The sequence below is a fragment of the Python bivittatus genome, unplaced genomic scaffold (genome assembly GCF_059951505.1).
Source record: "Python bivittatus isolate LINGU-HERP-01145 unplaced genomic scaffold, Pbiv_v1 ctg000050_np1212, whole genome shotgun sequence".
Classification (NCBI taxonomy): domain Eukaryota; kingdom Metazoa; phylum Chordata; class Lepidosauria; order Squamata; family Pythonidae; genus Python; species Python bivittatus.
The window spans coordinates 1,851,880-1,868,562 of NW_028277033.1; the positions used below are offsets into that span (position 1 = coordinate 1,851,880).

Sequence of the window (16,683 nt, forward strand, 5' to 3'; positions counted from 1 at the left end):
CACCTCCCACATGCCCTGCTATCTTGCAGCAAAGCCCAGGTTGTGTTCTCCTTCAGCCTGGAGGCTCAAGATATCTGTCAGTAACACCTGAGTATTATTTTTATCAGTTATGCTTCCATAGTTCCCTACTGTTGCTTTTTCATAGACCAGTGGAAGGGGGTGGTTTCCTGGAAATTAGGAAGTGTAGCATCCTTGTAGCTCTTCTGTGGCCCTTGGCTCTCCAGCAATAGACAAGGCCCAAACCTGAGGTCCAGAGGTGACTGTCACTAGGTGTAGGGCTCCTTTGGGGAAGGAGGAGCAAAGGAGCTCTTCCTTCCCTGGCCCACAGAGAGGGCCAAACTGGTCATCTTCTCATCAATCTCATCAAGTTCAATTATTTGCAGAGGACATCTCATGGGACTTGTAACCCCATCGCTAGTATGCAGCTATCTAGAAATAGAAGGCTTCTAAAGGATAAGTGTATGTGGTCTTTGGCAATACAGAAAAAGAAATAATCCTAAAAGTCCTAAAAGTGTCAGTAACTTTGTGTAAGTAAGTAAGTAAGTGGTACAGAAGTTGGAGTGCTGGGAAAGTGAACTGCCAAGAGGCACTTTCACAGGTAGCCATTGGTGCCACTCTGAGACACTCACAGATGCATGGCGCAATTGTCTTCTGATGCTCCCTTCAGCTATTGGCAGAAATTGGCAGTCACCTGGCCCCTGCCTCCCCCCCTCCCAACTTCATATTGTGTTTGTTTTCACAGCAATTAAAAAAGAAGAAGGTTGGCCCTCTTTAAACAGGCGGGCACAGCAGCCCTGTGGGGCCACAGCGCCTCAGCCCTGAAGGGCCAAGAGAATGTCGAGGAGCCAGGAAGAGCCTGGAGATGCCACCAATGGGAAGTCCACGCCCCAGGGTTGCATCTGCCAAACTGAGGGGTGGCCGTTCCTCTGGTGCCACGGAGGAGCCGGCTATGAATTGGCTCGTCTGCACAACCGTTTGGTCAGGTGGGTGCAGAACCGATTTCGGAGCGGTGCAGACACCACGTGCGGAAAGGCTTTTATTGCGCAGCAGCGGCTTCACTTTTGTCCCCCGAAGGTCGCCGCAAAGTTTGAGGAGGCCTCGCGTGAAGCAGCAAAGCGGGCTGAGCTCTGAACGTGTCCTTGGCTGCACCCGCTCGGTGGCTCAAGGTTGCTCAGCGGGAAGGGCCGAACTCGAACGTCACGAACCCCCGGAGAGAGTGCCCGGTTTTGGGGGCCGGCGGGGGCCGCAGTGGTCTGAGGGGTCCCGGTGCAGACCCGGCATCGGAAGCTAAGCCGGCCCCAGGCAGCCGGGGCTGGGCTCCTGATTCGGTGAAAGGCGGCGTCCTCCCGGTCGGAGCATCCTCGTCTCGCGGCCCGCTGCCCTGATCTTGCTCGGATCGAGGCCGCCCTCCCTGCGCTGGCAAGCGGCTCGGCGCCTGCACCCGCTCCGCCGCCCTCCTCGCCTTCGCCTTCTCCGGCTTGTGCTGTGCGGGGCCGCCGCTCAAGGAGCGCCCGGGCGTTCCGGCGCCGCTGCGAGCCCGCGGTTGGGGCTGGAGGCGCGGAGGACCGGCTGCCCGCGGCTCCCGGAGCCACGCAGCCCGGCGGCGGCGGCGCAAAGGCGTCCTGCCTCCCTCGCCTCCCCATCCACCGCCCGAGCCATTTAACCTGGCTGGTGGGCTCATCAGAGCAACCCCCTCGCGGCCCCCCCTTTTCCCCCTAAGAAGCTCAATTTCCCGCTTGCCAATAGCAGATTAAAAAAAAAATCAGAAACGGGGAGGGACCTCTTCTGTCAGAGCCTATGTAGATTAACCTTTCAATTAGCTGTTATCAAGTCCTGTGTTTTAGCACCAGTCCTTGCGGTTTGCGGCCGTTTAGCATCCAGAAAGGTTTGAGGATTGTAATTTTTTATTCTTTTGCGGAGCGGGGACGCAGGTTGGTGCGGGAAGCGGGGAGGGAAGCCGCCCCCGTCACCCCGGGGCTGAGCTCCGGGGCGGGCGAGCCCCCGCGACCAGCGGGCTTCGCAATTCGGGTAATCGCGGTCTACAGATATTTTTCGTGCGGGGACGTTGTCGGACGTCTCCGCGCCTTCGCCCTCCCATTATCTCGACCGACCCAGACGGGTGGGGAGGGAAAGAAGAGGCGCCTCGCGGAGCAAGGGGGGACCGAGAATGCCTGCGATTTCCCTGAGCGCGTCGCCTTCCATCTGGGGGGAGGAGGGGAAACGAGGCTGCTGCAAAATCCGCTATTTGGGACTCGCCTCCCCCCGCCAGCTTCCGCGGCTGTTCCTCCCGGCTGGCTTTCCTTCGGGGAAAGGGGGTGCAAATGTTGTTGTGCGCCTGGCTCGGCTTGCTGCGGCCAGGAGGGAAAAGCCAGCGCGAGGAGTTGCCGCCGCCGCCGCCGCGCTCGCCTTTTCTGGAGTAGCAGCCGCGGCAGCGCCTCGGCGGAGACGTCCCCGAGCGGAGGCTGGCGCGAGGAGGCCAATTTGCACCCTCCGCAGGGGGGAAGCCCGCAGCGACGAGGTTAGAGCGGCCGGAGCCGCTTTCTCTCCGGGGGCAGGACGGCGCGGGGGTGCGGGGCGCGTGCCAGAGTTGCGAGCCAGCCTTCCTGCCTGCCGGGGGTGGCCGGCGGGTGCCGTGCCCCGCAGAGCCGCCCCGTGGCTCTTTCTCTGCCCGGAGGGGCTTGCTCGCAGGCTCCACGCCGGGAGGGGGGTCTCCTTCTGCAGCCGGAGGCCCGTGCACGTGTCCCCAGCCCGGCGTGGCATTGCATTACATTGCATGGCGGGGCTGGGGCCGAGGGGAGAAGAGCAGCGGGCGCACGCCAGGCTCGGCCGGGGGGAGCTTCGCCTTTTCTCCGCCGGGGGTGGCTTCTACGTGCATGCGCCCCCCACCCCACGTGCCCTGCACTGGCCACGAAACGTGGCCTCTGGGCGCGCCCGGGAGAGGGTCATCCGACTCTGCCCGGGGCGGTGCGGCAGGGCAGCGCTGCCCTCCCCGCCCAGGTGCCGCTCCCGGCGGCTCGGAGAGGCGAGCGAAGACGCGCCTCGCCAATCTCGCCCGACCGGACGGGATGGGGAGCGGGCCCCGGCACGTGGCGTGAAACTCAGAGACTTTGGGGCCGCTTATTAGTGTGTGTCGCGCGCCCGCCTCTGCGCTCGCGAACAAACTTCCTCGGCGGGAGGGCGAGGCAAGGGGAGAGAAAAGGGTGGGGAATAACGCTCGATTGACATTTCGGGAGCCTATCCGAAGGCGAGGCTCGTCACCTCCCCTTCTATTGTTTTCCAGATGTAATTGCCCACCAATGAGGGTCGAGGACGGTGACGCTCGGTTGTCACGGCTTTGCCAGGAGCGGGTGGGGAGGAGTGTGATTGACATCGCTCGTCCTCCAATAGCCTGGTCGTGGTATGCGTGTGGGAGAAGGGGATGGCTGGTGGGTAGGGGATGAACAGGTCTTTTGGCCTATCGCTATGGCTGTCTAACCGGGAGGCGGGATGAAAGCGCCCGTCTTGGGCTGTCATCCAATGTCGCGGCCAGAGAGGAAGAAAGAAAATGGCGGCGCTGGCTGCCGAGGTGGGCTGGGTCGCGCAGTACTTGGCGCGCCCGCTGCTGTCGGCGGGGATGGGCCGCTAGCGCCCCCCGCCGTTGAAGCCACATGGCGGGAGGCCGCGGCCAGCGGTTGCTCCGGGGGGCGTGGCTCATCCGTCACCTGCGGCTCCAGGTGTGACGCTGCGGTGCTTTAGAGCAGTGTTGCTCAACCTTGGTGGCTTTAAGATGGGTGGACTTCAACTCCCAGAATTCCCCAGCCAGCCATGCTGGCTGGGGAATTCTGGGAGTTGAAGTCCACCCATCTTAAAGCCGCCAAGGTTAAGAAAGATGGCTTTAGAGGCCCCGGAGGGCAGCCTGGGTTTATTATAATTTGCAAGAGTTTTCTGTACTTCTCTGGGCCATCTACTGCCCATCTAGAGGGTCCTCCCCTCCTGGCAGCAATATAGTGGGTTACTATTGACATCTTCCAGAATGTTTTGTTTTCAACCTCCTAGGCCATTCTATGTGCATTAGCATTTCCTGGGGGTCCATCTGAAGGCTCGCTTGGTCTATCCCAGCTTAGCTTTTTGAGATGGGCAAAATGCTGCCACATGCCACGTCAGTCTCCCTCATATGAAGCTGATTCCTGTTGTCACACCCAGGTTGTTTTCTTGGCCACTGTATGGAAGGGGCTTGCTTTGCTGCCTTCTGGGATTTCAGGTGGTCTCCCACCCAAAGATTAACCTATCCTACTTAGACTTCTAGAGCAGTAAAATCTCCCTCACGTCGAGCTGCACGCCTTGTGAACCCATGGATGTGCCTCCTCCCATCTAGGAGCACTGAAATGGGCTCAGGAGGGTCAATGTATCCTGTCTGAAAGAACACATTGAAACAAATGAAAAGCGAGGTGGTCTTTAAGTTGAGGCCCACTCCTAACCTTGTGAAGATGTTCCCCTGCTTTCTCATCCATTAAATTCTAGAAACGTGAGGGGGAAAAATTCCTTCCACTCCCGCTGTCAGCTCTGTATCTCTAGAGAGTCTCCTGTAGCTCTCCAGAAGGTTTGGCAGAGAAATTGCAGCACAGGCTGCCTGAAACTTTAGCTGGGGCTTAGTATGATGGAGCACTTACAGGTAGTCCTCGTTTAGGGACTGCCTCGTACAGCAGCTGTTTGCAGTTATGATGTGAGGAAAAAGTAACTTTGCCACCAATCCTTGCATTTATGACCTTTGCAGGTCTGTAAAGCAAAGGAAAGCTGAAGTAAGATCGTAAGCACAGTTGCGGTTTCACTTAGCAATCACTTTGCTTAACGACTGAGTTGCCAGTTGCAATTGTGTCGCTAAACAAGGACTACCTGTATTTTGTTTGGGCTGAAGGCTTCCCTCAGCCTTTCAGTGGGTTGCCAGGGTCTGCGCTCCAAAAAGCGCTGTGCTACATCTCTGAGACACGATTATACAATTCTTCCCCGTACATTTATATTCTGCCTGAAAAAATGAAAATTTGGTGATAACTTTTGGATAAGTTGTGGCCCTTGGGCTTAGAGTTGCCCTTAATATTTTGCAATCCAGACAATTGTGATTTATTCATAGACCATGGTTAAGTAAACTGTAGTTTACTTGTAGTCATCAAGTCATCATAGCATACTGTGAGAACTACAGCCTTTTGGCTTGTGCATGATCTGTGATTTAGCACGATGCATCAGTGCTGCTAATGTCATTATCCAACAGACTGAGATTAAGCAAGCAATGGTTTACTTGGGTGAATCCAGCCCACTGAGATAGACAGGTCCATGATTGGCTGCCAAAAGTGTGATTTTATTTAACTGGGAAACATTTCACCCAAAGTGGTGTAAAAGCTCTACGATGGTGTCAAGATACTTGCAATTTATTAGTGAATGCTACTGCTATATGCAGCAAATCATTGGTAAACGTTTTTCGCCTCCTTTTCTTAAAATTAATATGATGTGCAAACAAATACTTTGGGATGGTTGATGATTTGGGGGCAAGGTTAAGATATTGCATCACTAATCTAACAAGAGTTTGCTGAATATGCTTTTTATAATCCATATGCAGAATAAAGAAGTGGGATGGAAATTAAAAAGATGCTTTCAAATTGGAGTGTATTATTTTAAACAAAAACTATTAATATAGTAGGTTTTGGTGCAAATAATAGTTATGATTTTCTATAATGTGAAATAACCAATGCCAGTGAAAGAAGTATGGGAGTAGCTGGTGCATGTCTAATGCAGTCCTTATTCTTGGTTTTTCTCTCTGACGATGAAGTCATGCACAGAATAGAGAAAGTGGATAGGCAGAACTTTTTATTTCACCCTCATAAAAGGAATTATTTCTTTTCACAGCACATATTAAATTACAGAATGTTCTACTATAAGTTGCATGATTTATAGCGCTTTAAAAGGTGATTTAATAAATTAATGGAGGACATTAGTCATATAGCCGTATTATCCATATTATCTCCAGAAGAGAAACACTACACCTTCTGATTCTACTTGCTGGAGAACCCTAGTGGGAGCATGTAATAGCTCAAGGTCCTCTGAACAGCCATAGGCCTCTGGGAACAGAGTGCTCAATTCAAGAGGCCTTTTTAGCTGATGGAGCTGAGTTTTTTTTTCTTAGAGAAGGACTTTTCATCCTTACTTATTGCTCTGACTTTTCACAAACTGTCTCAAAACTTTTCTTCATTAAAGATTTGAGTCACGCCTTATAGCACAGGGAAGCTTCATATGAGAAGGATTCAGTGAGGTGCCAATATTGAAATCGAGCTCATCTTTCTGGGTAATGATATGATCTGGCTACCCTGCAAAAAACCAAAAATGGCAGTTTGTATGCCCAGTGGGATTTCTGACTTCTTCCCAAATCCATTTGTTTGAGGAATTCATTTATGGATTGACGTGAAGAGAAAAATACTCCTTGTGGACCATAGATGTGGTTCTGGGGTCCCTTTCAAGTTATGGAGTTTTTGAGAAGAACAATAACAGTAGTCAAAGTTCCTTGAAACGTGACTTGTTTAACCCTCCTCTCTGCTTGTTAGTCCAGCATAGGGGACTGTTGTTGTGGGGTGATTGCCAGTTCTTTTGAATCTCTGTTTTCTCCATGTGAATTTTATATGAACTTTTAGAGTGCTCTCTAGAACCCTTTGCAGAATTCAAGGGGTTTCCAACCAAATAGCAAATTGCTGTCCTAGATTGAGAGGCATGAATAAATATTGACATTAACCTCTCTCTCTGGTCCTTGATGCATTTAAAGCATATTATGATGAAAGTGTTGATGAGATTAGAAATTATTTAGAATAAATAGAAGGCATTATATCCTTCACAACCATTAGGTAAGCAGACTTTGCCTTTGGAGGGATTGGCATGCATTGGGAAGTCTAGTATCTTCCAGCCTCATGAAATCTCCACATCCAGTAAGATTGGAGAGGCAGGGTGCTTAGAATGTGGTGGGATTTATGTCTGAGAAAAAAATTAATAGACTTGGGGGTGTTGAGAAAGTGTATATAACTACTGTATGCTTTATTTCAATTCAGGATGCTTGAAGGATAACAGATATAACATTAGCTGATATTCTGTCTTCTAAAAGATTGAACTGTCATCCAATATCAATTTTGGAGCTTAATTCTAAGAAGAATGTAACCTTTTCCTCAATCCAACTGGTGTTCCTAAATATTAGTTAATAATTAATGCATTGGTCAATAGAAGTGTAGCTTTTTAAATAAAATGGCATATATTTATATGCTTAAAAGATGAACTGAGTTTTGTTGTGGCATGAAACTAACTGTATGCTTTTTAAAAATGTTCTTTAGGATCTATGAAGATCTGGAAACGCTTGTACTGACCAGAGAGAAAGGTTATCAGGTTGTAGAAATGCGTTCCATCTGGTGTAATAAAATGACTCCAGTTTCCCATGTTGGTTGATGAAGGGTTTGTTTAGAAGATCATGTTTGATATTCCTCACAGTCCTTGTATCTAAGGGATGAATTCTTGAGGTGGTGCTAACAGAAGGTAAAGTTTGTTCTGAAATTTGTGAATACTTATGAGAAGGATCACTGATAGGAACAGAAAGGAACTCTATGGGTAACTCTTGTTTGTGGAAGATTATTGGTCAACCATGGTAAAACTTGCCAACCCACTTTACACAGAGTGGATTCTTGAAGCTATACAAAAAGTAAAAAGGCAGAAGCAGAGGCCATCTGAAGAGAGAATTTGTCATGCAGTTTGTGCATCCCATGGCTTAGATAAGAAGACTGTTTCTGAACAGTTGGAGCTGAGTGTCCAAGATGGCTCTGTTCTCAAAGTTACCAACAAAGGCCTTGCTTCCTACAAGGACCCAGATAATCCTGGACGTTTTTCATCCCTTAAACTGGATGACATTCCTAAACCCACTAAAGGATCTAGGGGAACATGTAACGAGCTTCGAAATGTGGATTGGAATAAACTTCTCCGAAGAGCCATTGAAGGGCTTCAGGAACCAAATGGATCTTCCCTCAGAAACATAGAAAAATACCTAAGAAGTCAACATGATCTTACAGGTATTTTCAACAACCCTGTCTTTCAGCGGAGATTACGACTGGGGGCCAAACGAGCTGTCAATAATGGGAGATTATTGAAAGAAGGACCTCAATACAGGGTGAACTATGGGAGCCTGGAAAGCCAAGGGACATATAAATACAGTTCATTTCCAGCATCTCTCCCACCTGTCAGTCTTTTGCCTCATGAAAAGGACCAGGTAAGTGTGCAAGATTGTATCAAAGCAGGTATTAATGTGCTTTTTGTTGTGATACTTGTTTTGTTTTCTACATTATTTACTGCATTGAGAGAAATGTTTAAAGACAATGGTTAGGAATTTTGAAGTGGCTAGCAGTTTCAGCATATGCTAAAACCTCATGTCTTTGGATATCTTAAAATATTTAATATTTATTCTCCTTTCCCAAAATAAAACTTGTGGAACAGAGGATTATTCATCCAACCTAATGCACCTGAAAGACAGTCACAACCTGCTGTTGATTACGTGGTGTCAATTCTGCCTGCACTGACAGATATGGTGGCATGAGATACAGGGGCTCAGATTCAGGTTGGGAAGATTTGTTATTTAAAAGGACATGCATTTTAAATTGAGTTTACTGGTATTAAGAAATGTAAGAATGAATAATACATTTGTTATCTTTTGAAATGTTGAAGCATATATGATCAATTGGTCTACCTACTCTAGATCAACTCTGTTTTCTGCAGTATGGAGTTTGTTTCCAGCTGTGGAATTTAATGGAATTCTGAATCTCTTATTATCGATCAGATTTGTTATTTTTGTTGCTGTGGATAAGTGTGCACTAGAGTAAAGCAGCAGTGCATGAAGACATGCTTAAAGGAAATTATTATTGTACCTCCCCATGGCCCTTTTTGTTTTTTTTGTTGTTGGTTGCAAATTGTTGCCATCGACTGAATGGTGTTTTTCCTATTCCAGTTCTTGGCAGGATATGTGACTTTTTCTCCATTCTCCTCAAATTGACTGCTCAATTCAGCAGGGCTCTCAGGCTCATTTACTGAAATCTGCACTCGCCATGTGAATGCTTCCTTACTGCAGGGCATTACCAGCCATCTAATCCTTCAGCACTCTTATCAACAATGCGTAGTTCACAACTGGAACCAAAATATGAGTATCATGTCATCTTCTCCAAATTTGGGATTTTCTGCCACATATATATGGATTGTGGGCACCACATTCAGTTACTCATGCCAGTTGTTCAATCCAAAGTTTTTTAAATTGTTCAGCAAGTGTAATTTTACATAGTTTGATTATTTTTAATATGTTCCCAAATGCAGATTAATAGTGAGCAGATAGAATGAGAATGAATGGTTTTCATCATCAGCCTGCCGCGCCAGCAGGCTTCTGAAAATGGAACAGGGAATGTTAGGGATATAACGATATTTACGTATTTATTGAAGTAGAAGTGCTTAAATCAGTAAGAAAAAAAGATAGACAATGTTGCATTCCCACTTCTGGTACTGGAGAGATGACTTGTTCAGGAACTTCATTTGAGAGTGAAATTTCATGGCTCAAAACACTTTGGGCTTAAGTTGTCTGCTTCTTTCCCAAAGATCAAAGAATTGTGCTTCCTTCTTTGATTCTCAGAGTGTCTACAAATGCTTGGGCCAAATCAGCATTTGGATTTATTGGTTCATCGTGAGAGCTTGTGTGTGTTGACTGGTGCTATCTGCAAATTCTAAATGAGAACTGGGATCACCTTGCATTCTGAAGTATTAGTAGATTCCTTAATATCAAAACTTAGTTTAATTATAATCTGAAAATGAGAGCCATCTCAGCTTCCCCAAACAATATTGTTGTACATATTACAGAAAAGGAAGGATTTAAGATTTTCTATCACTTGGCTGTATTACAGTAGAGATGTTAGTATTTGTGGTAGAAATAAAAGTTAGCTGTCATATAGAAATGTTGCAAAAGTAATGTATTAAACTTATATCCCACCATTCATTCTGGAGTATCAGAGAGCATACATAGTGCTTCCTCTCTTCATATTTTCCCACAACAACAGCAACCCTGTGAGCTGAGAAAGAGCAACTGGCTCAGATCACCAGGTGGGTTTCTGTGCCTGAGCATAGAGGAGGACCTGGATGTTTCCAGTGTCAGTCCAGCATCCTCTATACCACGCTAGCTTTTGTGACATAGGAACCACTGAGTGAGGCTCCAGTTTTGGTGACTGAAATCCTAGTGATTTTAACTCCTAGTAACTGTGTAGATACACACAGTCCTTGACTTGTTTTGAATAATAATTTACTAATTTTTCAAGGACATTCCTGCATTTTTTACCCCATTCATCCATTTTATTTGTTGTCTTTCCTTTCTTCTGCTTCCTTCAACTTTTCCAAACTTTCTTATTAGTTCATTACCCTTTTGCATCACCTGCCCAGAATAACATGGGCTCCTGCATATGGAACTTCAAGGAAGCAGTCAATGTTCATATGATGCAGGATGATTGATTGCTGCTTCTTGCAGTTCATGAGAGTTCTAGGTAGCCATTTCAAAATCCATAATTTGAAGACATCTACCTTCTTTCTCTCTTTCTGTCACTGGAAAAGCCATTGCTTTAGCAGTTCTGATCTTTATTGTCATTGAAATGTCTGTGTCCTTCATGATCTTGCTACGTTTGCCATTGCCGTCCTTTTCAGGATTAATTCCCTCTTTACTTCTCCAGCACTCTGCCTACCTGTATCTACTCTCCCACCTGCACTTCTTTGCCATCACCTGTAAATTCACTAATGTGTATTAATATTGCACTTATCATGTTATGGACCTCAGTGCAATGGACCAATTTCTGCTGCAATTTATGCATTTGCATAATTACATTACTATGCAAATAATGCACATGATGTAATTTGCATCAATTCACATCATTCATATAATGACATCAATATACAAATCATGTATAATGATGCAAATGTTGTAATTTAAGTGATGACATCACACAAATGATGTAAACCAGTTGTTTACATCATTTGATGTAATGATGTTTACTGGAATTAATGAATAACTGCCACCCCTCTGTCCAATTAGCACTTTTTAACACAGGTTTCCCTGTACCTTTATCTTCTTAAATGATAAATACTTTCACTTTCCATTTTTATTTTCATATAAGGGTCTGTTATTATACCCTATAAAAATAGAGTTCCAGTAGTTTTTATGTGTCAGGATTAACATATAAATTCAATTTAAGCAAATAAATACTTCCAGATTTTATTCAAAACCAGTACTCCGGTATTTAATTGAAAAGTGTGTTTGTTTATTTATTGCAACTAGAAGATCCAGCCCTTTTTAGGGGAATTAAACCATATCTCATAAGAGATAAATACATTTATTTTAAAAGATGAAAAATAAAATATAGAATCTCTTGTTAACTTTAAATATTAAAATACAGATATTCAAAGAGGAAGAGGATAAATTTCAGCTGTCCAAATTGCAATAAAACAGTTGTTTAAAAGAAACTTCAAAAAGGATATGCAGTGCCCCAAACAGTGCACAATATGAAGTTACTTTGCTAAGAAAAAAGTGCTGAAAGATATTGGAGTCAGATTCAAATAATAGCAGATCACAAAAAGATTATAAATGAAACTAACATCTTCATGCTCATCCTGAAGAATGAGTAAAAATTGAAACGATATCCAGTTCCCAAGTGTGTAGAGAAAAATAAAAAGCATATTTAGCACAACACAACCAGAAAGTAAAACTAGTGTAAATCCTGCTTGTATATGTTCTTACAGAGCTAGAAGACTCTTGAAACTTACATTCCCCTTGCTTCACTTTACCTAGAGTGTCCCAGCTTCTTCAAAATTCCCAAACTTTTATCAGAGGCTGTGGGGAGTTATCATATTTCTTACTCTGCCTGAATTCTTCTCTAGTTTTAAAAGGCCCACTTCATTTTTTTTTCCAGATGAGGAATTGAGGTATCTCTGTGTACGTGATAAAACACCCCTCCCCCCCGCTGTCCCTTATGTGGATAAGTATTCCATGTCTGGTTAGCAGCTGGTAATACTACAAACATCTGGCAAGCAGGCAAATTCACAAAACATATTTACAAAGTTAATGTAATTAATCTGCATTTTTGTTTTATGAAATTTACTTAGAATGTTAATAATGTGTTGAGTAGTATTTGGGAAATCCAACAAAGTTAGTTGGCTTAGATTTTAAATTTATATTCCATAGCTAAGTCACAGAAAGCGTGTTTTATATATACAGAGTTCCTTCTTTTTATTTTTAAAATAATGTAATAAATGTAATGTAAAAATACAGCAGAGTGGCTTTGAATATTTAAATAGCTGCCACTTATATTATGACAGCAAGTTTGTTTGAGCATAGTGGGATGGACTGATTCAAGCATTTTGTCCACTCTCTCAAATCACAGTTGATGAATCTGTACACAAGGATCCTGTTATCATCACCAAAATTCCTTGGTGTTGAGTTCTGAGCAACTGAGGGTGACTTTTACTAAAATTTTGGCAAATTGTTCAGAGTAAGCAAGCTTCCACTCCAATCTTCTACCTGGAACAGCTCTACTAGACAAGCACCTTAACCTCCTAGAAAGCATAACTGAGTCCTCTTATGGCAAGGCATACTCATTACACGTTTTGTAACATCTACTCTCTAGTCATCTTTTGGCTTCTTTTGTTTACATGGATTCTCAATAAATTAACAGGTGTTTTGGCCTCTGTAGCAAGTACATTTATGAGTATGTTTCAATTTCACCTTTCTCTCAAAGCTGTATGGAGACAATGGCTTTGGCAAAATTGACATTTGTTTCCAGGAAAGTATCTCCATATGTTTAAAAACACTTTAGATTCTGTAACTCCCCATGAACAGACAACAGTCCATCATACCGATTGGGAGAGCCCACTACCACCAGTGTAAGCCTTATGAAGAAGAGGTCCTTTTCTAACAAGAGAATCATAGCCCCTCTGCCTCTATATGCTTCTTCCAGTGGCAAGTAATGAATATAGGCTATAACATTTCACATATATTGGACCAACAGTTAACCCAAACAACCTAATAGTTTTCATGAGGCCCCAAGCAGCCCCCCCTTAACGTGAATGCTGAGGTCCCTCAGAAAAACCTAGTGATTTTTGAGGCTATCTTAGCCAGCCCAGCTATGTAGGTTACCGAGAAGTAGGTGTTGCAGTAATGCCAGCAGCATGCCTATTCTCTGTCTGATTCTAGATAAGAACTTCAGAAGCTATCCTAGAGAGATGGGTGTCCTGTTAGAAGAGATGGGAACTCTATGAATGGTCACAGTTTTCCCTTCCTCCTATCTAACTGCATGCTGTGTGAAAATGAACAAAACTGAGTCAGCTCAACCTGTCTACCCAAGTCTCAGTAGTGCACAGGAAGTCAAGTACCAATAGGAGAGAATATATGTAGCTCAGGTTGAACTCAGGATTGAACAGGAAATCAAGTCCATTACATATAATCTTCATGGACTGTGCTAGTTTTGTTGTGGACCAGCCTGCATTTAATACAGCACTAACAATCAGTGAGGAAAAAGGAAGGGTAACTTGGATCTTGAAGGGTCTTGTTTGGTCCCGCGTGGACAAGAATACTGACCAAATATTTCTTTGTTCTGCAAGCATGTCATTTGGTTTTCAAGCTGAACCAATTGTCTCCACATATTATTTGTCCCAAATACTTTAAAAGAAGCCCTGGTTTTTCATATAAGTTTTCTAGAATGAAACCAATGCGAAGCTCGAAAACCCATTTCTATTGCTGTGATGTTTTTGGTTACAAACTTTTTTTTTACTTTATTGGAGACATCAAGTAGTCTGTTCTTAATTGTGCTGCAAATATTTTTCCTTTTATATGTAGTAATGTGCAGATAAATGAATGATGACTAGGTTTCATTTATGGTGACTCTTTCACAAACACTCTTACATGCTACTTTGAAAAATCTTAAATGATCTATTGTTGCCTACTGATACTGAATTCAAGCTATGAATTATAGCATTTCTTCTTGTTGGGCAACACAGTCATATCAATTTGTATTTTTATTGAATTTATCCTTGGGTTTTAATAGTACTGATACTTGTCCTTTCTCTTATCTATATTCTTTGGGTAGTAATGGAGAAATACTTTATTATTTTATTATACTTTATTTATTATTTTATTATAATAAATAAGGCCACCCAAGACTACAAGAACTAGGGATGCTATACTAGCACTTCTAAAATACAGCACAATACAAGTAATCCTAAAGTGCAATTTAAAACCAAAAGTCTGGGAGAAGGACAAAATAATCGCACACGTAGGTTCGGCATCCACTCTAACCCAAGGCCTGGAAAGAGATCTACATTTTCCGGGCTCTCTTAAACACAGCCGGAGCGCGGATCAGACAGACCTTTGGGGTGATGGGGCTGGTGTTACTCGTTTCATAACTTTTCATTCAGAGAATCAGTATCCTTCTTTCATATTTATTAACTTCAGTTTTTCTTTCTAATGGAGTTCATCTGTTATCTGTCCTCTCCTTTCCCTTGCTCTTATTATTCGGTTTTAAAAGCATTAATTATTTCTTTTATGCCAGGAACTTGCACCTCTACTTTTCTCCCTCTTTTTTTTTATATCTTTTTGTCCTTGATCTTAGGTATCTTTCATAAAATGAAATTAATCTTTTAAAGCTTGGCAGCTCATTTGTCCTCCTTTATTTTCATTCTGAGTTCAGCTTGATGCTTTATCAGAATCACAATTGCTGATAGGTCTCTAAGCTTGGAAAGCTACATGTGCTTTTGAAGCCTTTAAAGACCTTCATGCTGCATTTATGTAGGATTTTTAAGAAGCCAGCACATGGGGATGAAATTTGCATGCCCATCTATGTACGTATTCCTGTTTTAATCCTATATATGAACAGATAAATGACTGCATAGGACTAAAGTTTATAATAGCATCCAGGAATTAGGCTCTTCTGATGAAAAATAGTTGTAAATTAAACATTTAAAACCAGTTAAAAACAATTTACAAATCATAAATTATGATAACTATTGTGTGGAGCTTACATACTGATTTCCATACATCCTTGCTTTTATAGTGAGTGCAGTAAATGAAGACGCAACAGTGGAAAAAACTTCCTTTACTGTTGATGAAAAGGAAATATTTCCTCTGGACCAGGTGTAACCTTTAGCCAGTACGGCAGGCATGGTGTTGAGTTGATCTTGTGTGCTGATAGTCCATTCTTATTCTCTCCAAGGCATGCCCTGTTCTCTAACACTTTGATGACAGAAGTCTCTTTAATAAACAATCTGGATTGTATATTTGTATGCTTTGTTTTGTTCCAATGATATCAGTCTTTTTTCAATAGCAGAGTTGTCACTTCAAACCACATATCTCAGAGATAGGATTCTATCTTCACTTACTATCTCTGTCTCCTCTTTGATTGTTTTAATCCTTTTTTGGTTTTTCTTCTCCTCCATTCTTTACTTTCTTATTATTTTCCCCATCTCACCCCACTTTTGCATAGTCCTGCATATAGGTTTGAGTTGAGTTTCTTCTGAAAGTATTGTACTTTATGTTTGACTATATGTTTTATTTTGTATTTATATTTTGTATTTATTTATTTAGTCAAATGATATGGCCACCCATCTCAATAAATCATTTTGGGCAGGTAATAATATTGTAAGAAAATAAAAAACAGATACATATGCAAATTAAAATTATACAGCAGTTGAGAAAGATCATTATGTTTGCGGTAAGCACCCAGATCATGTTGATATGGAACCACATACAAAGTATACTCCCTTCCTTTGCCTCCTTTTTCTTTATTAGATGAACAATCTGCTTTGAGTTAAGCTTGATTCCTGATGACTTTACACCATGAAGTTTGCTTGGCCACAATATTGGAAAAGTTTGCCTTTCTGTCTTCCAGAAATTTTTTAAATTTCCCAGCCTAGTGTACAACTATTGATTTCCATGGAGGTCTCCCATCCAGGTACTAACCATGTTCAACCTGGTTGGACAGGTGGGGCCATCTGCTCAATCTTTTCTTCATTATTTTTTTTCTTCTTAATTTGCCCTCTCCTCTTCTTAGCCAATATTGTTTTTTTTTCCCTTACCTTCTTTATTTCATATTTCTTTTAAACGCATGCCCATTTTTTAAAGAAAATATTTATTCCTTTTTTAGCAATTATTTATTCAGACCTTGGTGTCTTAAAATGTACCTTTTTTCCCCTAGCACCTAATCTTGGTCTTTTCTTCTTTTTCCTCCCTAAATGACAGATCTGTGGCCAGGCATGGTTTGTTTCTTCTGAACATAATTTTACAGCACTTAGTTTTCAATTTGTTTTTATTTTGAAAAGATAGATGCATTGTAAAATATTCATTGTTCTATGCTATAAAGGAGGCATAATTTTGATTCACGTTTTAGAACATAAAGCATACATATATGTGTGTATGTGTGTATGTGTGTATTAAATTAGGCTAATTTCATTTCTCCAAGAATGTACTGGGAAAATCTCTTGTATCAGTTAGTTATGGCAATTAGTTGTCACTGGCAGATATGCAGGATTGATCATATAGACTGTTATCACAAGGGCTAAATGTATTAATTTCTGGTCCTGGAAGGTAAATACTGCTTTTCACCCAAAGCTATTGGTATAAGATCT

General features: G+C 43.0%; 1 protein-coding gene across 8 annotated transcripts in view; it reads left to right on the plus strand.

Moving 5' to 3' along the window:
• The first annotated feature begins 1,828 nt into the window (after positions 1 to 1,828).
• The window catches only part of KAT6B (lysine acetyltransferase 6B), a 95,492-nt gene continuing 80,637 nt past the window's right edge, over positions 1,829 to 16,683 (plus strand). For 2 of the 8 annotated variants that reach the window (XM_088128757.1, XM_088128785.1), the window contains exons 1-2: positions 3,528 to 3,713; positions 7,341 to 8,263. In XM_088128757.1, coding sequence (XP_087984883.1) covers positions 7,646 to 8,263 — 618 coding nt within the window. In that variant the 5' untranslated portion in view covers positions 3,528 to 3,713; positions 7,341 to 7,645. Of the gene's footprint in view, positions 1,886 to 2,302; positions 2,519 to 3,281; positions 3,398 to 3,511; positions 3,714 to 7,340; positions 8,264 to 16,683 lie in introns of those variants that run through there. The other 6 variants (XM_088128801.1, XM_088128809.1, XM_088128792.1 and 3 more) reach the window with 5 other exon arrangements.